The 24,920-nt window shown below is 32.0% G+C and overlaps 2 protein-coding genes and 1 pseudogene across 4 annotated transcripts; all 3 read right to left on the bottom strand.

Annotated features, from left to right (window-relative positions):
- Positions 1–2,456: 2,456 nt before the first annotated feature.
- On the bottom strand, positions 2,457–9,264 carry LOC111287697 (protein POLLEN DEFECTIVE IN GUIDANCE 1-like). 3 transcript variants are annotated; one of them, XM_022878367.2, is made up of 11 exons: positions 8,456–9,264; positions 8,031–8,182; positions 7,597–7,700; positions 6,537–6,625; positions 6,275–6,348; positions 4,916–5,066; positions 4,643–4,810; positions 3,599–3,696; positions 3,366–3,488; positions 3,065–3,133; positions 2,457–2,897 (listed from the first exon to the last, which is right to left on the bottom strand). In XM_022878367.2, exons 1-11 carry the CDS (start codon positions 9,054–9,056, stop codon positions 2,691–2,693), a joined length of 1,836 nt encoding a protein of 611 aa, XP_022734102.2. In that variant the 5' UTR covers positions 9,057–9,264; the 3' UTR covers positions 2,457–2,690. The 3 variants fall into 3 exon arrangements, 2 of the variants coding, with proteins under 2 accessions (XP_022734102.2, XP_022734103.2); XR_016341804.1 differs by having other exon boundaries at positions 2,850–2,897; positions 3,065–3,156; XM_022878368.2 differs by lacking the exon at positions 6,275–6,348 and having other exon boundaries at positions 6,537–6,621; positions 8,456–9,233.
- Positions 9,265–11,912: 2,648 nt separating this feature from the next.
- Positions 11,913–13,519, bottom strand: LOC111287599 (U-box domain-containing protein 21 pseudogene; annotated as a pseudogene).
- Positions 13,520–20,930: 7,411 nt separating this feature from the next.
- Positions 20,931–24,920, bottom strand: LOC111287615 (receptor protein kinase TMK1-like). Its single transcript, XM_022878268.2, has 2 exons — positions 22,369–24,920; positions 20,931–21,764 (listed from the first exon to the last, which is right to left on the bottom strand). Exons 1-2 carry the CDS (start codon positions 24,650–24,652, stop codon positions 21,238–21,240), a joined length of 2,811 nt encoding a protein of 936 aa, XP_022734003.2. The 5' UTR covers positions 24,653–24,920; the 3' UTR covers positions 20,931–21,237.

Here is a 24,920-nt window from a genome sequence, read left to right as displayed (position 1 = left end):
AATAATCATTTTTTGTTTTTATAAATAAATTATTTAAGATGTTTTGTATAGAAAATACTTTAAATAATGTTTTCATATTTTTTAAATGACATTATTTAATATATTTTTATCTAAAAACGCTTTAAATAATATTTTTTAAGAAAATAAAAAGATTATTTAAAGTATTTTTAGATAAAAAAATACCTTAAATAGGTCCAAAAACAACTTAAATAGTTCTTTCATTTTTATAAAAGACATTATTTATGTGTTTTTGTCCAAAATTATCTTAAATAATATCATTTAAAAATATAAAAACGATATTTTTGATACAAAAATACCTTAAATAATTTTTAATATTTTTTTATTGATGATATTTTATAAATAAAAATAACAATTATAAAACTATTGTTTTCTTTTGACATCATTTGTCATTTGAGTATTTATTATTAATAAAAAAAGTTATATATGTCAAAGATATTAAAGTAATTATTTAAAAATTAATATATGTAAATTTTTTTAATTAAACGAATAAATCTAAATATGAAATATCTTAAAAATAAAAAATAACACTAAATATCATGTTTTAATAAAAATTATATTTTTTTTTAAAATTTATAATTTCGCAAACCAACATACCCTTAAAATAATTTTAGGGACAGTAATTTTTATCAACTATTAATAATTTTGTTTGACTTATGAGTTTGTGAACATTTTTACACCGATTGCTAATAACTTTTATTATTAATTTATTAAATAAAGATATCAATTAAGGTGCAACAATTTCTCAATTAATTATGTTTTCTAAATTTAGAGAAATCATTAAATTTCATATAATAGTATTTGACATAACGGGAAGAGAATTTTATTTTTGAAGATTTGAGGAGTGACTTTTTCATTGGCCTCAATTTTCTCCATTACGTCAGCTCTTTCAAAGTGGTATAAAGAAAGTCAAAAATAATTCTCAAGTTTCAGTGTGTAACTCACGTTTTGCATAGTGCGTTTTTCTGTCTGTAGTGATTAATGACTAAGCCAATTCGTAAAATTCTTCCTTTTAAAGTTAGGTACGAAGATCATTATTCCATCTACAGTACAGGATTGGATTATCACGTAAATACAGGGAGATTACAACTATTTTTTTTACCTAAGAGCCTAACCTGAGAATAAAAAAAACGGTTATGTGTTGAGAGGTACTGATTGTTAAATGATATCGTTTAAAAATGATATTGATGAATGCTTAAGGAAGGTTTTTGTCAGAAAAGGTGTATGACAGGAAATTTTTTTGTTTATAACATTTACAACTCTTGCCTTTACTTGCTGATAAATTTGGAAGGATAGGTGTGACAGGCAAATATTGCCAATAGAGATTCAGACATGATTAGTACTGTAGGAAGAATACAAAAGGAAGCAGGCGACTGTGAAACCAAGGAGGCATGAAGTATAGGAACCCCCTAGCAAAGAATGGATCAAGGCGAATCGTGGTGCAGTTTTTAGTCTAAATCCTGCCAATGGTGGAAGAGGGGTCATTGCTCACAATGAGGAAAGTGAAGTGATAGGTGGGATTGGGAAGCCTGTATCTGCTAAATCCAGTTTTGGATGAAAGGCAATGGTTGTGAAGGAAGGTTTCTCAGGCAGGTTACCATATCAGACAGGTCTGCCAAAGGTAATTCTTGAAACTGACTTTGAAGTATTAGTGAAAAGTATGAAGGCTATTGAGATGTGTAGGGAGAGAAGCCGATAAAGTTGCAGATTGGATAACTATCCAGTCTTAAGAGAATGATATGCCATGCTGATGGGTTCATATGCCGCCATTCTCCCTAGTTTTCGTTCCCTACAAGGAAAGATGGTTTCCCTGCTTCTCCTTGAGGGTAGTTTTGATTGGGATGCATAAGAGAGGCCTGCGGGCTGTTCCTCATTTTTTTTTTCCTTAAAATGAGAGGCCTTAATAATTATAGTACTTATGTAATATTCTTTTTTAAAGAAAAAAAAAAAACCCTAATTAGGTATCATAAATGACAATATTATCCCTTTAAATATATATATATATATATATATATATATATAGAAGTGTTGAAAACATGAACAAATTTGACATGGACAAATTTGACTTCTGGTCGTAGTGGCATAACATTAAGAATCAAAAAAGGAAAGGGCCTGTCTTTATCTGTTAAGATATAAAGAAGAGTTGTACCGTTGCTCCAAAATTTGTTAGGTCTGAACAGGATCATCAAAATACATATAACGACATATCTAGGACTGATATCTTACATGTCTTACCAAACTCTAGCCATTTTTCAATACATCAAAGCTTTCGCAAAAATCTTCACATTTATCATGTTTATTATCCCTAATTTTTTTTGTTTGTCATTATCACGTTAATTAATTTAATTCAGTATAAAACTGATATAATCATACTTTTTATATTTATTAGAGATGATTTATTTATTTCATTACTTTGATACTTTTATAGAGGCAAGAAATGCACCAGAAGACGAGAGAAATAGTACCATTGAAACCTTTGAAACCAGCCAGTGATTATTCTCTACAAAATTGGAAGGAAAACCCATGTTGTACATGTAAATCCCCTGTATTTGGGAGTCAAATTACCATATCATATGTTGTATCCTGCTACCTGTCTCACCAAGAAATCTGAGCGTTTCTCCGACCAGGTGAAATCAAATGGGTGCAAAGATACCCACCTTTGTTGTTCTAAATCAATCAAAGTGAGGATGTTGTTTTCTTCTACGACACCTATTGACATACCAAGTTGCATGTTTTTGAAGGCCCATGCCAATCATCACTTTCAGGCTTGTGAGCATGACATAGGTCATGGAAATCAAGAGAAGGATCCAAAAGAATCTCCATGGCAGGGGGCTGTATGGGAGGTGAGCAGCATATACTGGAGTCAGCACTCGAATGACCTTAAAAACAGAAAAAATAATAATAATAAATTAAATAATTTGGAATACTTGCCTTTAAAAGGAAAAGCAAGAAATTCAACATTAATAAAAGGAAGGAGAAGAGGGAGAGAGAGAGCCAGAGGGAGGGACAAAGAAAACAATTGAACAAAGTATTAACAGGTACTTACCACACAAGCTGGTGCAAGAGGAACAAAAGTGAGATTTTTCTTGCTATCTTGAGTTTGTATATTCAAAGTCTGAAAATGTTGACAGTTTCTTACTTCAAAAGTTAATAATACACAAACAAACGAGTTAAAAAAGCTAATCTTTTTTTTTTTTTGGATAAATAAAACAAGCTAATCTATAGAGAGTAAAAAAAATAGGGAGATGGAAATATGACAGAAGAAATGATACATAAGAATTTTTGTTGCCACAAAGAAAGTTTTGGGGGAGAATGGTCAGCAATTCATGAACTAGAGAAGAATGTACCTGCTTGCACAGATCTTCGAGAAATTCAGAGTACGCAATGGGCTTCATATCATTGAATTTGGCAAGGAATGAATGTTTTATAATATCGATTAACGTTTCACAAAAGAAAACCACAAGCGCGTTCTGCAGAGTTCATACACACATGAGCAAGCCATAAAAAGTCCTGTAAAAGTGTTTATGATAAGAAAATATCTGAAAACATAGAGTACCATGATTTTTTATGGTGTACTTACGAGAAGAAAACTTTTGAACCAAGGACCCTCAGCTTCCAAAATATTTTGAGCTAAAACGAATAAGAGAAATGCTGAAATGTGGAATCTCTCTACTGAATCTGAGAGGTAAAATAATTCAATAATTTATATTTGAACCAAAAAAAAAAAAAAAAGAAACCACAGCAATTAGCAATACAACAAAAAGAAAACGTGGAAACAATATAATAATTCTTTCTAATAATTTTTTTCATGGGTTCATTTGTGCCATGTGCTCAAGTTGGTTCTTACACACTAACTGATACGTTACTTCTTGTTCTTTTTAACTAATATTTCAATCAATTTGACAGCTCAATATCGTCTAAATGAAAAAAGATGTGCGCATTGAAAAGCACGCTCAATCACCGTGGCCAATAAGAAAAAACCCTGAACCATCATGTAGGATAGGTATGAAGAGAAAGTATTGAAATCAAAGAGAGTCCCTGTCGTCTTCCCTGGAGTAAGCAGACATAAAAAGATTCTAATAACACAACTCCCAAAGGACTGGGAATAAAGACAGTTTGCACCGACAAACAAGGTAGAACACAAGGAAGAATCAAAATAATACCAGAAAAGCAAGACAAGTCAACAATATAAATATGATGGCAAGGATGGAAAGACAGTGAGAGGTATGGACAAAGGGAAAGAATGGTGTAAGGAATAAAGTTGAACTAAGAAGCAAAAGAAGAAAACATACACTTTATAGAAAATAAATATCAAGAAAAAAAATTCTTGAAACAAAGATAGCCAAATATGATAACCTTGATGCATATATTATACTAACAGGTTAGAAAATATCAACCATGGTTAATAAAGTGACATGGCCATAGCTTGGATTATGGTCTTATAACTTTCAAAATGAACTTAACAGGAAAATATCTTCAATATTTCCCTTGAATCACGTGAAAATCATTATCTGACAAATATTACAGTGATGGCTTCTTTTGCACTTTAAATTCCACAAGTACCCAAAATATCATCAGACAGTCACAAATACCATAAAAAGAAATGTGCAAAGAAGCAACTCACCGGAGTATACCAGACGGTGGATGTTATCCTTGCTAAAGCGCTTAAAGACATTACTTTTTATCTCAGCAAAGTTATTAGATACCAACAAAGCAAATAGTGCATTATTATGAGCAACAATGCAAGTTGATAAAGTAATTGCCTGAGCTAATAAAATAAAAGAATGAAGAAGTAATAATAGTCAAGGAACAAATGGAACAAGAATATTTAAGAAGAGAAGCGAGAGAGAGAGAGAGAGAGAGAGAGAGAGAGAACAATGCTTGAATATAAGGATATTTGAGAAAGCCATAGCCAATGCTTGGTCAGAAACAAATCTACGAATCCAGAATCTCATTTTTTCCTGAGAGCAATTTGCTAGTCCTTCTGCAGAATTAAAAAGGGTTTCTAACACATCTCCACCAAAACTTTGGCATAATTTATCAAATATCTGTATGTGGACACAAAAAACAGTGTTATACAAAATTTAGCCAGATACTAGCAAAAAGATACAGCTAATGGCAGTTGAACCAACATGGATGCTAGAGGAACACACATGCTATTTCCTTATAGTAGAAACAGATCCTACCACAGAGGTATAAAATAAATGAAACCATAAATGCCACTTAACAGTCATGAATCCAAAAAAAATAAAAATTCTCTAAAAAACTATCTAATCTTACGTTAGAAGCCCCAGCTCTGGAATCTTTGACAATGATGTACTATTAATTATTTTATTGTGACAAAAATAAAAATATATTCCAAAAGCGAAGAATTTATGTAAGTGTAAGCAGCTATACAAGCAAACTTCAAATCCATGATTTTAATCCCTTTTATTTGAGATATTCCTCAAATAAAAACTTTGTACCTCTCGCTCTGAAAAAAAAAGTCCCAACTCCCAACTTAAAAAATTTGTTAAATAGAGTGGAGGAATATGCTATTCAAATTACAGGCCATCAACCATAATAAGCAATTGGGTTGACAAATATCAATTAATTATTAAGTTCAATGATCAAAAAGGTAGGAAATAAAATTTTTCATTTTTCAATATATAAATTAAGGATTATTTACTTCTCAACAAGTAGAAACCTGTCGCTGTGTACTCCTTTCCAAGGTTTTCCAAGTATTATTAGCATGTCTCATTGGCCACCTTAGCACTTACCTATCCACTATCAAGTTGGTGTCTCCTAAGGTTAGAAAAACCAATGTGAACTCCAATCATAGACACAACCGAGGTGACACATCGTAATCACTCCAGTAGCACCTTAGAAAATTCTATGAGCACCTAAGAAAGTCTGCTTGATGAAATCCCTTTACAACCTTTTGCATTCATTAGATGGTGAGACTATTAAAAATCTGGAGTGAAACTCCCAAAGGCTTTTGTAAGACCTTAAAAATTTGCCATATGTTTCCACTTTTCTTTTTTTTTTACACTAACTTTTAATCTATAACTGAAAGAGAAAATACACCAGAATTCTAACTAACATGTCCATCAAACTCTGGCCCTAAATCCATGAAGCATCAAAATCTGAGACAGTTCATAGCTTTGTTCACACAAAATATTCAGCCTCTGATCTGTGCCCTTAAATGCATACCAGTAAATCCCCCATAGTAATTTGGAAATATGCAATATTCTCAGGTTCAGCTTTTCATTCTAACCTCCAATACGTTGTAAACCACATAGAGTTTGATTGTTCCTTGACCACGAATCATGTGATATATCAGGCTGATATCTGGGAAGACAAAAACTAAAATTAGAAAAGAAACCTGCCTACGAAATCAGCATTATTTGTTCAACTCTTGATCAATTAGTGGAAGAGCATCAATTATGCCTCAAAGTCTTAACAAGCAGCAAAACACTTGGATATTTGGTAATGATAGTAAATTACAAACATGCATGCAGTGATATGTCCTGTTATACCTGTTCGCTCCAGGAGAATGACTCCACAGGCCAGAACAGCAAAACAGCCAAAATCACACAGCTCTGCTGCAGAAGGCCTCTTGAACTGCCTGCCACAACCATGGTTAGGTTATTTTGCAATCATTACAAGTTGCAATGTGCCAAAAAAGAACTATATAGACAGCTGAAGAGCATAATTTCATATATGGCCTAAAAGGATAAAATGTCAATCAACTAAAAGGAGCATAGGAAAAAATTTGTAAACAAACTTTAAGAATAGTTTCTTTATCAACTTTCTAATTTTTAGGAAATAATATACACTTTGTTTACAAGAAAAAAACTATTTCTTTTCATTCTCATATTTATTTTGAAAAAAAAGTGAAAATATTTGCAAATTGTTTTCACTTTTCCACCAATTTAAACTTCCACTTTCTAAAACATTATTCTCATTTTAAATTATCAAGCACGGTTTCAAATTTTTTTTCTGTCTCCCATTAAAATGAAACAAAAAAAAAAGGAGTGAAACCAAGAAGACACTCTAAAATTTACAGGACTCCAATTTTAGGGCCAAGTCTGCTACTCAATCTCCAGCAATCACAAACCAGAATCTAACTCATATCTTCTGAGAGTACAGTGATTGTTTAAACAAAGTGTTTACCTCAAAGAAAAGAATAATCAAGAGGAGATGGGAGTATTAAATATAGGCAAGGATCAGAGTTGTAACTCAGTTAAGAAAAGAAGATGATGATTATGATGATTGTCATCTTCAAGAGAAGCCAGGCATGATGCCAGCCTTATTGAAGCTTCCAAATGAAAGCATGAATCATAATGCTAACAGAATCATTTTACTAATTCAAAGAACAAGCTTAAAAGAGAAAAATTCGAATTGTTTTGACACAATTTTGTTACAGGCATGGAGAATCCAAATCGTTTTAAATGAGTAATGAGATGTTGTAAGATTAATCAACCAACCAAATAACATTCATCTACTTGCATATATTTGTGTGGTACATTTCCATGCAGGTATTCCCAACAATCATACATAACAAGACTATGTATAAATCATAGAATTATAGCTAACCTTGTAGTCAGGAGCCTCCAAAGCGTAATCAGAATCCTTGTTGGCATGATAGTTAACAAGGACAGAAACGAATCGAAGCAGACAAAAAAGCCGACATCTATGAGCTGAAATAAAGTTGTTGTGCATGAGAATGTTTCAAAAATATAATGTTACCGGAACATAAATCAATTTGATTAAGCAATCCACCAGAGGTAGAATATTAGTTCAGCATTTTAAAAAATAAAGTAGACAGTTCATCTTCGAAGCATAAAATTTAAATCCTAATAAGTTACCAAATGGGGCAAAATGCAAATCCAAGAAACAATTAATAATAAGTGCAAGGAAACTTATTATTAAGAAAGTGATGAGGCACAGGTAGAAATTACCAAAAAAATCGATATTATTTTTTTTTCTTTCATCCCTATCACAATTCAAAAAGGGAGAGCTAAGGTTACCACTTCACATCTCCACGGCAAGCGAAAGATGGTGTCATACACTCTCTCTCGTCCCTTCTCACTACCAAGTGTTGTGGTGCTCCGCAACGAGTTTCCATTATTCATTTCTTCCAAAAAGTATTTCACTGGTGATTTATCCACTGTATAAAGATCTGACAAGCAAAGAGCCAAAACAAGGATAGATCTTAAACTTGCATTTCCATGAAACATAACTGAAATAAACCAGAGAAAGCAGATTTATACATTCATACTCAATAGAAATCTCTTTAGCTCAGACTCTACACCGTCAACTATGATCATTTTAATAACTAGTAATACTAACATATGACTAACACTCTACCACCAACCATGATCCATGAACCAAAATAGATTTCCAACAAATTCACAACCCATTCATAAAAGAATTAAATTATGTAAAAACTCACAATGAGGATCCTCTACCATAAGCCGCTTCCAATCCAACGACTCAGTAGTCTCCAGCTTATTCACTACATTCCCATTCGCCACTGACTGAGGCGGTGCCGGCGGCAACGGCTCCTTCGAACTAATCAACTCCACACCACCCTCGTCCGGCCTCGCTGCCACCGTAGCCATCTCCTCTCCCCCGCCACCTACAACACCACTGACATTCCTCTGCCTCAATTCCCCAAAACCACACACATTCTGGCACACGCTCTCCTCCACCACCACGACGCTCCCGCCACCAACGTAACTGAGCTCGTTAACGTTTCCATTATCTCTGATCCCGTAATTATCGGAATTCGACTCCACCAAGACGCTGTCACTCCCGCTCCGTTTCACAACCGGATCTTCCAGAATTATCGGGAACTCCGCCGTCGCCTCCTTCTTCTTCCTGTGTTTCTTCTTCTTCCGACTACTGCGGGAGAACTGAGGGACGCCGTTTAGGGATTGAACCGGATCTGAATTCGATCGGTAAAATAAAGATCGCTCCCCTTCTTCAAAAGAGCCACTCTTGCTTAAAATCTCGAAAGACAGCTTTCTACTACCCGACGATCTCAACGCCATCGTTAACAAAACATTTGAGAGAAATCTAAAATAAAAAAATAAAAAAAAACTTATTTTCGTAACAAAATTTCAGAATCAGTTTTTGTCAAGTGGGCTGCTAGTGGGAATCCAATTCAAGATATCGCTTTTCCATTTGGTTTAAACTCAAGGAAATGGGTTTGATGATGTTTCATCTAACGTGCTATTGGCGCGAGTGACGACGTTGGATAACTCAGCTACTTACACGTCATATTTTTATTTTTTTCTTTTTTTTCCATTAAAAATTGGATGATTCGTCATCATTATTGTAGGTTTCTTTAAAATCACAGTGATTAAATCATTTTATTTCGGTTTTTTTATTTGTTTGAAAATTTTTCGTAATCATCGACAGTGATTAGAGGGAAAAAAAAATCTTGTGTTTTTAGAATATCTACCTGATCAAAAGTTGGTCAACACCATTAATTTGTTACTTGTTAAGAGAAGGACTTGTCAAACGTCTCCGATGACGTGCTATTAAGATATTATATTAGAATTGAACATTTGGTCCATTGACAGATTTTGATAATCGTTTTTGGGATATCCAATTGATATTATATTAAATTTAAATTATTTTAATATAATGTATCTTGTTATATTATTAATATATATATATTCATGTAATATACTAACAAAGTATATATGTTTTTAAAATTATAAGTTTTATCGATTTATAAACCAATATATAAAGAAATATAATACATTAAATAAATAATTTTATTTAAAATTAGGATTCTTTTTTACAATTGTGAGTGATTTAAAAAAAAGTATAAGTAAATTAATTTTTAAATAATATATAATTTTTATTAAAAAATAAAAATAAATTATAAAATTAAAATAATAAAATTTGAAACTTTAAGATTAGAAGTTAAGATTTTTTTACCCTTATAAACAAAGTGATTTTAATCAGACTTTTGTGTTAAAAAAATTGCTTGATAGAGAAAATAATCTAAATAGAATTAGAAGTGAAGAATTATATAGAAAAGTGGAATTGTAATCAATTAAAAAAACATAGAAAAATATGTTTGATACTTGATTGAAGACCTTTAATCATACTTGAGAAACTAAAAGGTTAATTTGACTTTTATTAAAATTATATTATTGTGATTTAACCCTTTATAAATTTCTTAGTTTTAAAAATTTGTTAATAAATAAATAAATAAATAAAATGATTTTAATACATCTTAATTTTAATGAACAAAACTAAATTATAAAATCACATAAAAAATAAAATTAATGATTTTAGTTTGAAGGGATCATTTAATTTTATCACAAAATAAATAATAGAAGAATTTAAAAACCGGGGGGGGGGGGTTGTGGCCAAAGCCCCTCAAGTCATTACTATGGTCTGCTTCTAACTTGATTTCTAATTTATCTGAGATCATTAAATATAATTTATATTTATTTGATATCATTAAATATGATTTATAGTTATTTACGTAATTTTTTCTCGAGTTTTATATATAATTTTTATCAATTATTAACTATTTCAATAAAATCACGATATTTTATCGTGTAATTTTATAAACACATCTCACTTCTTTTCACATATTTTTTTTTATATTTTATTGATTTGAGAGTTTAAAAAACAACTTCAATGTTGCTATCTATGCTTTTTGATTGCAAGTTCAAATCATACTATTTTGAATAACTTCATATCAGTTTCTTCCAACTAACACACCAAAAATAATATCAACTTGTATAATTATCGAAAATTAGTTAGTTTGATTAAAAAAATTAATAAAAGACAATAATTTTATTACATAAGGATAAAAATTTTATATACAAATAAATCGTAGGATAAAAACTTATCTTAGTGCAATAAAAATATATATTTTAAGAAAAAAAAAACCAATAATTTTTTTTATCAAGTTAATGTCTTTAAAGGCCGAACTGAAAATACAAAACGTGGGCAATAGTCAAAACACAGCCGAATCGCAAGAGCACCTAGCCAGCCACACATCCAATAATCTGAGTGCCACTACTAAGTTTTAGAGATTGGGTTACCAATGGATTTGTAGTTTGAGGTTTCAGCTACAGCTTCTATGGCTTAATTAGATCATGACCAAACTTGCAGGTCAGCCTTACTGGCCTAAAATCTTAATAGATTTACTAAACTCAAATCCAAAATCATATAATGTAGCAATGATAATGAAAAAACATAAAATTTTATGAACCCTTAAAAATAAAATACTTAAAAATTTGATTTTATAATTTCTTAAAAAAAAAAACACTATAATCCAAGTTCACTACGCTGGTTTGTAAAATTTTATATTTTTTTAAATTAACGAGGTAATATTATATGATTTATTATGATATACAAACTTTATATATTGATAATATATTATATATAAACTTTTTAAAAATTCATAATTAATGTTTATTAAAGTTTGCCGATTAATGAGATATCAACATTTGTTGTTCAATCCATTGATAACATATTAAATATAAATCTTTACTTTTATAATTGTGTTTAGGATAACCACAAAGAAAGTTAATATATCTTTTAGTGAAGCATAGTCAAAGAACAAAAAGTTTATCAAGCAAAAGGCTATAAAATCTGTAATAATGCTCAAGAAAATACCTAAAGGCCAAGAGGGACAAGGAAATACATATACAAAGTCATTGGTGCCAACTGCCAAATTTTCTTGTGGCGGCTCTCCTTTGAACACCTTTCCAAATTTAGTGAAAGATTGTATATTCTTTATTTATTTTACCTACATGAGAATCAATTAACTCAATTATTAACGTTTTAAACGTCTTTATCATTTCCTTAACACGAAATTTGACGGCGTTTTTTCATTGAAATGTTGTGAAAAATCTGTTTTTGTGTACCAAAAATCAATATAGTAATGGCATTTTTATGAAACTCTATACTTTAATTTTTTGTTTTGTACATTGGACTGTAATCTGTAAATTATAAACAAAAATTTCCCATCATGGTTTGCCTAAGATTATTACAATCAAAAAGACCTTTTCAGATCCTTCCAATTATCCATGGGATCAACGCATTCCATTTTGTTTCTGTGACGATTCAGCAATTTCAACAACTCTGAAACATTCTCCTTTGTTTTGTCGGGGCAATCAACCTGCAAAAGCAGCAAAAGCTTTTGAAAGGCACCCAACTGAAGGGCTTCAAGGAGGACGCCTCCATCTTCCCTTTGCTCATTCTTGCAAAGCTTCCATAAAATGGAGATTGAAAACTCAGTTGCCAAGTTTGACACTCGAAGGATTTTCTTAACCAAAACCGGCATGCTCAAGGCATGTTTGTAGGCCATTTCTCTCCCTTCCTTGCTGTTGCAAATCCCATCTAGAATACCTAAGGCCCTCTCGCACATGCCTCTTTCGGCTTCCACCAGCGTTTCTAGCAACAATGATACTAAGCCTAAATTTACAAGTTTTGCTGCTTGTTTCTCAGTTGTTGAAGATGATGTGATTATCTGGTAAATGACAGTTGAAGAAGCTTTTGTAGCTGTAGGGCAAATTGGGTCCCTAATCAGCTTAAACAATGCTTCAGTTGCACCTTCCATCTCTGATAACTCATCCACTATTCTTTGGTCTGATGATAAAACGAGCTCCCTTAAGGCCAAAACTGCGTTTCTTCTCCTAGATGAATCTCCAGTGCTTAAAAACCATATCAAGCAATGCATAGCTGAAACTGATCCCAAGAAACCCTTGGCCTCTCCATCAAGAGGGAACATTATTGTCAAAGCTGACAATATCTCCTCTAAAACCACAGCATTTTCATCAAAAGATGCCATGGAAAATACATTGAAAGCTTCTGATAAAACGCTACCTGCCCCATTAGTCACAAAGCACCGCTTGTCACGTTCACTCTCATTTGCTAATGACTTGACCCTTACCACCAAAAATCGACACCCTTCTCTCTCTCGTTTCTTGCAAGCAACATTAATTTTCGAAAGAATCTCCGAAGCCTCCATGGAACTAACAGGACCTCGAGACATAGGGCTTCTCTCAATCCCATAAGACCGGTTCTCAACGCACCGATCTTGTATCTTCTTCCTTATCATGTGATTTGGAATCGGTTCAAGACTCCTCAACGCTTGATTCGTAAGCGGTCGAGTGAAATTCCCTGCCTCAGTACAGTTCTCAATGTTCTGTCGATCGAAAGTAATCCCTGTAGACAACGTGACAGGATCTTTCATCAAGTATTGCGATATGGGGTACCTGAAATGTCTTGGAATCATCAGCTCCATCTCCCCATCTTCATTCCTCTGCTGCTCTTTCTCCGAAAGCACGGCGGCTCTTTTCCTTCTCCAGGAGGAAATTATCATTGCAAAATATATATTTCTTTTTCTTTTCTGGGTTCAAATTGGTTTTTGCTTTGGTAAATGATTTGGAACAAAATTTGGGTGAGGGATTTCGACATATATGTTGTTATATTAAGACCATGACATGGTTGTTCAACGTTTAATTAAGACCTGAAGAACATTATCAAATTTGAAAAAGCATGAGAATTTAACTACTAAATAATAGAGGGCGTGATCAAGCTTTGAATATTTGACCGTTGAATTCATAATCCAATTTGAAATGGTAAAAGGTTGCAGTCGTGTGAAGATGAATCATGGGTGCAGATTTTAGAATGGATCAAAAACTTTGACGAAACCAAAAAATCAAAGCGCCGTCATGGTACGGTCGGTGGACTGACTGACTCAGGCTGTTGGTCTGGCCATGTGGTGAGGAGCCTCGATTTTTTTTTTTTTTAATGTTTTAAACTTATCTTTTTTGTTAATATTTTATTTGGTTTTTTCATTTTCACATTTGCATGTCCCTAACGCGTTGCAAACGCTGAAGCAATTTTTTATTTGCTGAGAAAATCGGCAACGTCTGAACGTATATGGTGATCAAGGTCCAACTGTTAACGCGTGGCAAAGTGGTGGAAAGATGGCGTTTCCAGAACCACCGGCCATTTGACTCCGGTTACTTTCTTTTATATCTTAATTATAAATTCTTCATTGCATTGTTTCATTGTGTGAAATATGAATCATTGGTAATTTTCTTCATAAAAATCTTTGAATTTTTTGCATATGATATTTGGTAAGCAGGAATTAAGAACCTGATTTTACGGAGAAATGAGACGGAGAGGCTAACTAGTGCGGGAACGACAAACATTTGATTAGCACTGGTGCGGTCACGAAAGAAATTAAGACCATAAGAAGCAAAATGGACTTTGGCAAACTATTCGTTCCATAATTATTCAAAATTAAATTAACTTATTTTTATTATCTTATTTCTATTAATCGAACTAAATTTTTTAATTTCAAAAATCAATTGATCAAAATTAATTCAATAGATTTGATTAATTTTTTGGTTAACAAAATAATAAAATACACTAAGTTAAAATATATTTTAAATACTTATTTTTTCATATATGAAATATATTAAAAAAATTATCCAACAAAAATATTTAAATTTCAAAATATTTAATTAAAAAACTCTTATAATTTAAAATGAAATGAATAATTTTATATGTTTTTAATTTTATATATAGATTTTATAATATTTTAATTAAATTTCAATTAATTCAATTTTCAAACCAAGCCAATTTAACCGAAATTTAAAATTTTTAAAAATTATTTTCACTAACAAATCGAAATTAATTTGGTAATCGATGAATTAATCAAATTAAATTGATTTGATCGATTAATTCAATTAAAATTAAATTATAAATATCATAACCAAAATTTATTTTTTTTTATAACCTTAAATATAAAAAAACAACAATTGCGGAGAAATTCAACAATTTATTTCACATGTAATTTTTTTTTCCTTTTAGGAAAGAACAAACCAAATATTATCAGAGAAAAAAAAAAAAGAGCGAGAGAACATGGAATGGTTTCCTAATAAGTTTTGGTCAGCAATCTGAATGGGATGACCCAATTTTTGAAAGAACAATATTAACTTGAAAACCAACAAGTCATCATAATTCCAGGAGAGAGAAAGGGAATTGGTTTATGAAAGTGCTTTAGCAAACAGTGGGAAGAAAAACATGAGATATATTTTCTGCCCAAAGGGAAAAAAATGATAGGGCATTAGCCATGCAATGTGAAACTCTAAAAAGAAAGTGGCCGGCGCCGTGACAAACAAGCGAGGGACACAAAATGTAAATGAAAATATGAATCTTACGCTTTTACTGTTGCAGAAAATAAGCAAGTATGATTATGACTTTTTTTTTTTCTAACATGAACAGTGACTTGAATTTTGAATGATAATAATATTAAAAATAGTGACTCAAATTTCGTATAAAATTTGTTTAAAATTGATAAGATATTATTTGATAAATAAAAAAAATTATAAAAAAAATTTAAGAGTAAAAAGATTTTTAATAGTTAAATTTATATGTTTATAAATAAATTTTTTTTTTATAAAATTAGTTATAAGAAAAAAAATAAAAGAATTATAAGATTTTATAAGATAAACATTCATATAATTATTTTTTATAACTAACGAATTTTTTTTCATTCATAAAAATAGATCGATTGAATCAAATCACGTTAAATTATTATCTTTTGTATATTTAATCATATAATTTTATTTTTGTTGATGTAAATATTCAATCGGTACAATAGTACCTTTCTTTTTGACATTTTATTTCAAATTCTCTAATAAAATTTATTGTATAATCTAATATCACATGTATAAAAAAATACATAATAATATAAAAAATAGGTATATATATATATTATTTTATACATGATTATAAAATTATTAAACTTCTTTCTAATAATTGAGTGTATAAATTTGTCACATCCCTTAAAAATTTTTTGTTTGTGATATATTTATTTAATAAATATATCAAAAAAATTTTATATATTTAATTTATGTAATAAAATTTTTTAATATATAGATTTTGATTTACTTATTTATATAAAAAAAAATCACAAGCTTCCCTTATAAAATTTTATATAAGGTTTTTTCATCTTCTAGAAGGGCACGACAATATGACTGGAGAAGTCCATGTTTTTCTGAACATTATAGAACATTCCAGTTTACTATTATTGAAGATCATGACCAGTCTCATGCCCAGACAAGAGATGGCCGAGAAGACCAGCTATCTAATATTTTTGCAAAGCACGTTTTTAGTAAGACGTTAATGTCACATTGATGGAGCTTTCTTCTCAATGGCAAATGAAATTGGACGGTGTTATTATCCGTAGTATCAAAAGTCAGACTATTTTATAAGCAAAGCGACAGCTACCACAATCCATTATATCTGAAATAATACCTATTGTTAATTCGAGTGATCAAAAAATTTAATTTTTTTTAATTAAGTTTTTTATTTTAAAATTTGTTAATAAAAAAAACAGATGTTAAAAGAATATATTATTATTATAAGGTTTGATTTGATTTAATATTAAATTAATTAAAATTTTAAATAATTATTGAACATTAAAAAATTAAAAAAAAAAAACCTCCGTATTCCAATTTGGTGTACTTAAAAGAAAAAATAATTGAACGCTCTGATTGTGTGTTGTTTTTCAGCTGATTGATTGTGCTGATTTGATTGGCAAGTGAATCACGTGAGTGAGTCACATCAATTTTGAAATTTTGATACGTTGTGTTGAATTTAGGCTGCACTTCTTTGTTACGTTTACACAGTGAATAGTTAGTGTTAGAATTAAATAAGAGACTGTTGGGCTTTATGATCCTTCTGGGTCTATAGGGAAAACACTTCAAAGTTAAGCCTGTTGATCTAATACAATAATTTTGGTCCATTAACCATCAAAGTTAGGCCTTCTTTTTCTTGATTCTTCTTCGGCCTTGGAAAAAGATGCATGGTATTATTCCAAGTCCAGCAAAGATCTGGGTAGGATTTGTTAGAGTTTAAGTCTGATTTGCAATAATTATGCATTTTATTTAAATATGATAATTTCGAACACAATACAATAAAATAAAATGATATAAAAAAATTAAATATATGTTTTAAAATAACATGTTTTGTATTTATTCTATCAATACGAATTTTGGTACAATATAATTCATGTTTTATATGTATTGACATATTTAAATATACGTAAGATACGAAAAATACATTTAGATAAAATGTGTCACATGGACACACGTTTAATATGTGACACTATAGAAAAAACTCTTTTAATTTAATTTTTTCATATGAGTACATGTTTAACACATTTAGTTTATTTTTTTATATTTATTTTTAATTTAATATAAACATATAAACATTTAAATATTATTTTAAATATTTATTATAATACTAATTTAATAATTATTATAAAATTAATTTTTATATTAATAATATAAATACAACATATATATTAATACTAGTCCTGAATGTCATTATTTTATTTTTTTAATCTTTAGTAGTTTATTATTTTGAATTTGATACTAAAAATTAATATAGTTATATAATATACATTAAATTTTAAACATATATTAAATACATATTAATGAGTATCAAAGTTTTTTTAAATTCTTTTTAATATGCAAGTATTTTGTTTAGATTATTAATATGACAAGTTTATTAAGTTATAAATGATGAATAGTTTATAATTATTTATTATTTTAATAATATTTTTGTATATATTCGTATTAATCGTGTTTATTTATATATATCTATATTAATTATATCTATTCGTATATATCAATAATATTCGTGTCGTATTTAAATAAATTAATTGTACACGTGTTAATCGTGTCATGTGACGTGTAATACATATAATAAACAGTCATATTCATGCTTAAAATTTAAATACGTTTTTTAATTCATGTTGTGTTCGTGTTTTAATAATTCATATCATTATATGTGTCAAAATTATATGAGTTATGATGCAAAAACAAGAATTACCATGTCTAATTGTATTGATAAAATGTTGAGTTTTTAATTTTAATTAACAAAATTTAATATTTGATAATCTCAAATACTAAAAAATCTGTCTTTATTCTAAGAGAAATGAGATTTTTTTCGATGGATTATTGAAGGAACCATAGCCTAGAAAGGTTATGCATTCAAACCACTTTGAATCATTATAAAGTAGTTATTATATATATATATATATATATATAATAACTACTTTATATATATAGGTTTTGCTTTCAAAAACTATCCAATGCAAGAAAGAAAGTTTGAGTGTAAAACTAAATCGATCCCAACATGCTCTTTCCCTATTTTGCAGGCAAAGGATTAGCTCAAAATTTGCTGTTAGAGTTTTGACTCTAACTTAGTTGGCAACAAGTAATAGATCTTCAATCACCTCTCCCACCGCTTTCTTTCCCTTACACTGTATAGTTTATGAAAATGCCGCTGCCATTAATGCATCCCAACGTGGTTCCACCGACAAGGGAAAATAAAAGGAAAATTCATTTGATCAAAATCAGAAGAAAAAATGATTCAGTCAAGAAAATTCTATAAACCCTTTTGGAAATTGCAGCAGTTGTTTCCCATATTTGAAAAGTTTTAAGTAAATTTTGACAACTCACTCTTAGCTGTAAAACTTGACTACCATATAATTTCCAGATTTCATTACAGCTCATGTGCTGTTGTTTTTGTGCAAGTAAGCAGTCAAATATGAAATATGGCAGGAAATTTCTGCCAAGGAGTGTAAAATGGGGTATGTCTTAACAAGAATCGGTGCATATATGTATATATATATATATATAATGTTTTATGATTATGCAAATGAAAATAAAATGAGAGAGGCGAGAAAATTGAATCCATAACGTTAATTAATTGTCACAATGTGCACCACTACGTAAAAAATACGACTCTTGATGAAGAGGGATAAATTTGTATTGGGAGAGTTTCATTTGCATTGGACAGTAAAGAGAAAAATATATTGCTAATGTTCATACCATAAAGGGAAATATCTAGTTGATATACTTACCAAACACAAAAGATCTTAGCCTCTGTTTTTCCTTTTTTTTCAGGGATCTAGTTGACTAAGACTGATTGAATAATCCTTGGATAGAGATTGAAGTATAAACGAGAACCCAAATAAACCAAAATGGGGACATTACAGCTCATTTAGGTTCACACATCGATCACAAACACTTCTAATCTATACTCCTTCACACGTTATCTTGGAAGTAGGAACCCGGGTCCCTTCCGATCGTATATTTCTGGGTTTTGTATTCAAAGCAAACGAAGTATTTGCTTGTTTTAAAAAAAAAAAATCCCTTTATTGTTAAGAACTTAAGAGCAACAGCAACACTAAGAAGGTAAAAAGGATTCAAAATGACGGGTTTTGATTTGAATTTTTAGGGTTGAAATTTTTTTATCTGAAAATTGGATATTAGGACGGGATTTAATCTTTTAAGATTGATTTTTTTATTTGATAATTAAATATTGAATGAGACATATTGTATAAAAAAATTTTTGAGGTCGGAATTGATTGAAATAAATCTAATCCTACTCGATTTAATATATATATATATATATATTATTTTTTAAAATTATTTATTTAATTTTATATATTTTTATATATATTTAATTTTATGTTTATATTAAAAATAATATTTTATTAATTTTGAATCAAATTAAATATAATTTTACATAAAATCAAATTAAATCAAATTCGAATATAAAAATAATAAAAAATTTATCAAATCAAATTAAATTCAAATTTTATATAATTAAAATCGAATCAGAACGTGTAAAAACCTGTCCCGTTACCGTCACTAAGCAACACTTATTATAAACCCAAGCGCTGAGCCGAAAACCGCGGCAAATTAAGGGGGGGATGCCCCCACGTTAGTCCCACATTGAGGGATGCACCCACGTTTCTCTGTCTGAAGATGGAGATTATTTTAGGCAGCAAATACAGGTCGCATGTATTACAAGTAGACATACAACCACTCTGTGACTGACACGAGGCATGTTTGGAGCAATCAGACATGAAAAACAACATATATTCATCGGACATTCGTGGGTGAGGATGATCTGTTTGACTGTTCCAGGGATTGTCTCAATCTGCTCACAGCATTCCTTCAGCACAAAACCTGTGAAACAGAAGGAATATCTTCCCCAGCGCCTGGTGAGACCCTTAAAAAAAGCCTCCTCAACATTTTAGCTTTAGATTACATTATTGGGTGTCGGTTGACTTATTCAATGGCAATCATCACAAAGAGGGGCCCCTTCTCTCCTGCAGCCAATTCAGTTATGACACATGGCACCCAAAAATGATTGCTCTCCCATTACGGCATGTGGCTAAAGTGCATGAATCCAACGTAATAAATAAACCAAACAAGTAAAGCTCCAATCTCCCACCCTTCATTGCAGCAATAAACCGGACAGAACAAAGCTTAAATTTTACTTCATTGCAGCATGTGGGAAAAACATAATGTTATACAAAATGATCATGACTGATAAGTATCTTTCAATTGAATTGTCCAAATTCAGATAATTTAATCAGTATTGTGTAGATATCACATGAAAAAAGTTTATGATGCAGTGTTCTAACCAACCATAATTTAATCATTAACCAAATCAGTATCAACAAGGCACCTGCATAAAATTTTCAAACATGTAACTGATGTCGAATCTTCGGACAAGGTGACTTTGAAACAGCTGCTTTAACATTTTATCTTACATATCAACATATAAGCCAACCTGAACAAGATATCTGTTCATTCATTTCATTTTTTCTTGGTTCACAAAATTAACATCTGACTTAATGACACTGCTGTTTTTCTTTTCTCAAAAGAAAAGATATGAACTGCCATGAGCAGGTTGTGAGTTCAAAAGACACTCAACTCTTCTAACTTTGAACCAACATTTTATAAATTAACATTAAAAAAATTCTTATAATTTATAATCCATCTATATAAGAATACAACCTATTAGATCCTTTCTTCGATAAGCAAAGCATGAACAACTATAGGAAGCTAACATAAGTAGGATTAAAGACTGAAAGGAATAACGTATCCAATAAACAAAAGCATGAAAGGAATAGACATTTAAGATCTGCCCTTCCTTGATTGCACTTTGAAAACTTCTACAAGACATAAGAAAATTTTAAACAGTTCAAACTACAGAGATATATAAAGGGAGAAAGAAATCATCTCCAACAAAATATAGCTTGCAAGAGCAAACCTTACAATGAGAAATGACGAAGTAGAAGGAATGAACAAACTCAAACGGCTCATGACCATAAATCGACCTTCAAACTTGCCTCGTTCTTTATCTCTTTCATCGACCATCTTCTGACAAAAATGATTCTGCAAACCCAGATGGCCGGCATGGTATACTGGTCTGTGTTGTGTCTGTACTGGCCAGAAATGATGAAGAGTCATCCAAATTGCTATTTCCCTCAAATGCTAGCCACTTTTTCAACACTTGTGGTAAAGTCAGTTCAAGGTCAATGCCATATATGTCATCAGAATCAGCTTCTGCTGGTTTCCAAAGCTCTGCTAGAGATGACAGCACATTCACCACATGACTCATATCTGGCCTCTGGTGGGGCTCCCTTGCACAGCAGTGGCCAGCCAGCTCAGACACTGTACTAATACTGGCAAGAGTTTCCTCATCAAGCTGAATGGTTTCGTCAATGGCCTTCTCGAATTTGTCCTTGTTTACGTACATCCTACGGAACCATGTCACAAGGTGCAAACTCTCCTCAGGCCGAGTTTCATCAAGTGCCTTTCGGCCTGAGATCAATTCCATGAGGATCACACCAAAGCTAAAGACATCCACCTTTGTGGTCACTCGTCCAGTAACTGTCAAAAATGTGAGAAATTTCAGTTCTAATGCCAGAAATTATAAATGAAGACACTAAATTTAACATATGCTTGCATAGTGAAATAAGGCAAATGCAGAAATAAATTAGTAAACAAACATTTAATGTGACAATGTTGACCTAACAAAAGTGATGTTCCACACTTAACCCAATATAAAGAAAATGCTTTCATTGGTTAATTACAAAATGAAGAATCCCTCTACATTAGACACATGCCATTCATGTTGCAAGCAAACAAGAAATTATATCTATTGGACATCCAGGACCCGCTCAGAAGTGTCTCAACCTGCTAATAACATCATTCCTTCACCAAGAACTTCTGAACAGATAATATATTTACCAGAACATTGTGAAGAAACTTAAAATATTTCCTTATGGAACTGCATCGTTGTCTAACATATTGGAACACACTGCATTTTCATTTTCTAAGTAAATACTCTATATTTCACTTATGCCTTCATCCCATAAAATGGAAGCCTCGATGAAAGCACAGCAAACTAAAGGCTTTGCCAAGAATAAAAGAGAAAAAAACATAATGCACAGGCATTTGTAATCAGAAAATGAAGAAAAATAAAACCCATTACCTGCATACTCTGGTGCCAAATACCCGAATGTTCCCGCAAGTCTTGTTTCAATTGACTGTTTACCATCAACAGGAGCTAGACGAACCAAGCCAAAATCTGCAACTTTGGCACGCATATCATCTCCGAGAAGAATATTAGATGGCTTAAGATCTCGATGAATGAAACTCTGTTGTGCGAGACCATGTAGATACTCAACACCTCGAGCCACATCCAGGGCAATTGTAAGTCGTCTAGTCCATTCAAGTGGCTTCAGCCCTTCATCCTTCCAGTTGAACAGGTGCCTACTAAGGGTGCCTTGAGGCATGTATTCATAAACAAGAAGCCTCTCATTTCCATCCAAGCAATATCCAAGAAGTACAGCTAAATGGCGGTGGCGAACCTTAGTAAGAACTGCAATCTCAGACTTAAACTCAGCCAAACCCTTCTCACTCACAACACCAGACTCCATCCTTTTCACTGCAATCTTTGTCCCATCATGCAATTCCCCTTTGTAAACTGTACCAAAACCACCTCTTCCTAATACATTTTCCTCACTGAAATTATTTGTCACCTTTCTCAAAACTTGAATCGAGATTACCATGTTACCAGCCTCAACCATGTGAACATCACTAGGTCCATTGCTCATGTCGCTGAAAGTTTCACTTCCACTGGTGACACTCGATCCAGCAACAGTGATCTTAACTCCATCTTGGTCACCAGAATGATGAGGATGAATGACTACAGTGGTTGGACTCTGTATCCTGCTGGTATGCTTTCTTTTTCTAGCATACAAACAGACACCCAAAACAAGAAGACCCAAGCCACCAACTGCACCAATTACAGAACCCACAACCGTCCCTGTATTAGATTTCTTTTGACCATTGGCAGGAGAACTACCACCACCCCCACCACTAGGAGATCCACCAGGGGACCTGCCTTCCGGTGTAGGAACCCTATCTTTTCCAATATCAGGGTTACCCTCAGTTATTATAATAACATTTTGTCTAAAAGACGGTATTTTTCCATAGAGCCTATTGTTCGAAACATCTAATCGAGTGAGCATTGGCAATGTAGTGAGCTCTGTTGGTATTGAGCCGGTAAGATTATTACCAGAAAGATCCAAAGTTGTCAATGAAGTAAGCTTAGAAAAATTACTAGAAATTGTACCAGTAAGCCCCTTTTTCGCAAGAAGAACAGATATAATGTTTCCTTGAGCACATGCGATACCAAGCCAATTATTACAAGGATCATTCCCTTTCCAATTATCAGCAAAATTCTCTGGATAACCAACAGCTTCCATGATAGATAACAATATATTAACACGATCATCGCAAGCAACACCAGGATCATCCAAGCAAAACCTATTACTATCAGCCCTCATATCCACAATTACATTATCAGCAAATTTAGGGGTTGGCCCTTGAAGTTCATTATTAGTCAAATTCAAAATATAAAGCGACTTTAAATTAACCAACGACAAAGGAACAACACCAGTGAACTGATTATCTCTCAAACTCAAATTCCTCAACTGAGTTAACAATGAAAAATCAGGTAAGGGACCTGAAAACTGGTTCCCATGCAACCATACCTCTGTCAAAGAAGCCATATTCTGTATCACTTCAATTGTCCCATTCAAACTCTGCCCATTAACCCACAAAGACTGAATCATAGAACCCGCTAACTCGGCAGGCAATTCTCCTTCAAGATTGTTCATAGCCAAATGCAGGTCTGTCAAGGTTGGAAAAGTAACAGGGTCAAACACACCTGGAAATTTCCCTTTAATATTAACCTTGTTGGCAGAGAAAGTTTTCAAAGAAGTTGCTTCTTTTACGCTCTCTGGAATCTCCCAAGGTTCGAAAGGGTTGTAGTCAAGAAAAACAGAATTCAAGGAAGTTAAACCAGTGAAGAAATCTGAAGGGAAAGAAGAGAAATTGTTGTTGTGAAAGTTAGCTTCTTGCAACTGGCTTAACCCAGCAAGGCTTGGGATTGGTCCACTGATTTGGTTGTTCATGACTTCAAAGACGGTAAGCTGAGACAGGTTCTTGAGATCAGGAGGAAGCATTCCACCAACATTTTTGCTGGGTATTTGGATCCTGGTGACCCGGTTGTTTTCACATTGAACATGAGCCCATTGGCAAGGGTCAGGGCCAGACCAGTTAAGGGAAGATGGGATCTTTAGGCTTGCTTTTAGCTTTTCCATGACTGAAGAGTCAGGGCTAGATTGAGAAGAGACCTGCAAAGCAAAGAAGCAAAGGACTAAAAGAGACCCAACAAGAAGACAACCCAAAAAATGGGGTTTCTTCATAGTTCTTCTTCTTTGTTTCTCTTGGGAGAATTGAGAGAAAAAGTAAGGGAATTTGAAAGGAAGGTTGCAAACTTTATGTTACTTAAACTAATGGTTTTCCTCTAGGGTTTATGGGGCAATGATGATATGATCAACCGAACTCAAAAAGAAGAGTCAAGAGAGAAAGAGAGAGAGGTGATTGAGAGGGTTGAACGGCGGGGACGGAGGAGGAGGGAAAGAGAAAAAAGGGGGCAAGTCAAAAAAAGCCTGTTTAAGTTTTTTTGGAAGC

This window comes from Durio zibethinus, chromosome 4 (genome assembly GCF_047325235.1).
Source record: "Durio zibethinus cultivar Kanyao isolate XHJ-2024 chromosome 4, ASM4732523v1, whole genome shotgun sequence".
NCBI classification, from domain to species: Eukaryota; Viridiplantae; Streptophyta; class Magnoliopsida; order Malvales; family Malvaceae; genus Durio; species Durio zibethinus.
This window is presented reverse-complemented; position numbering and strand designations above follow the sequence as displayed.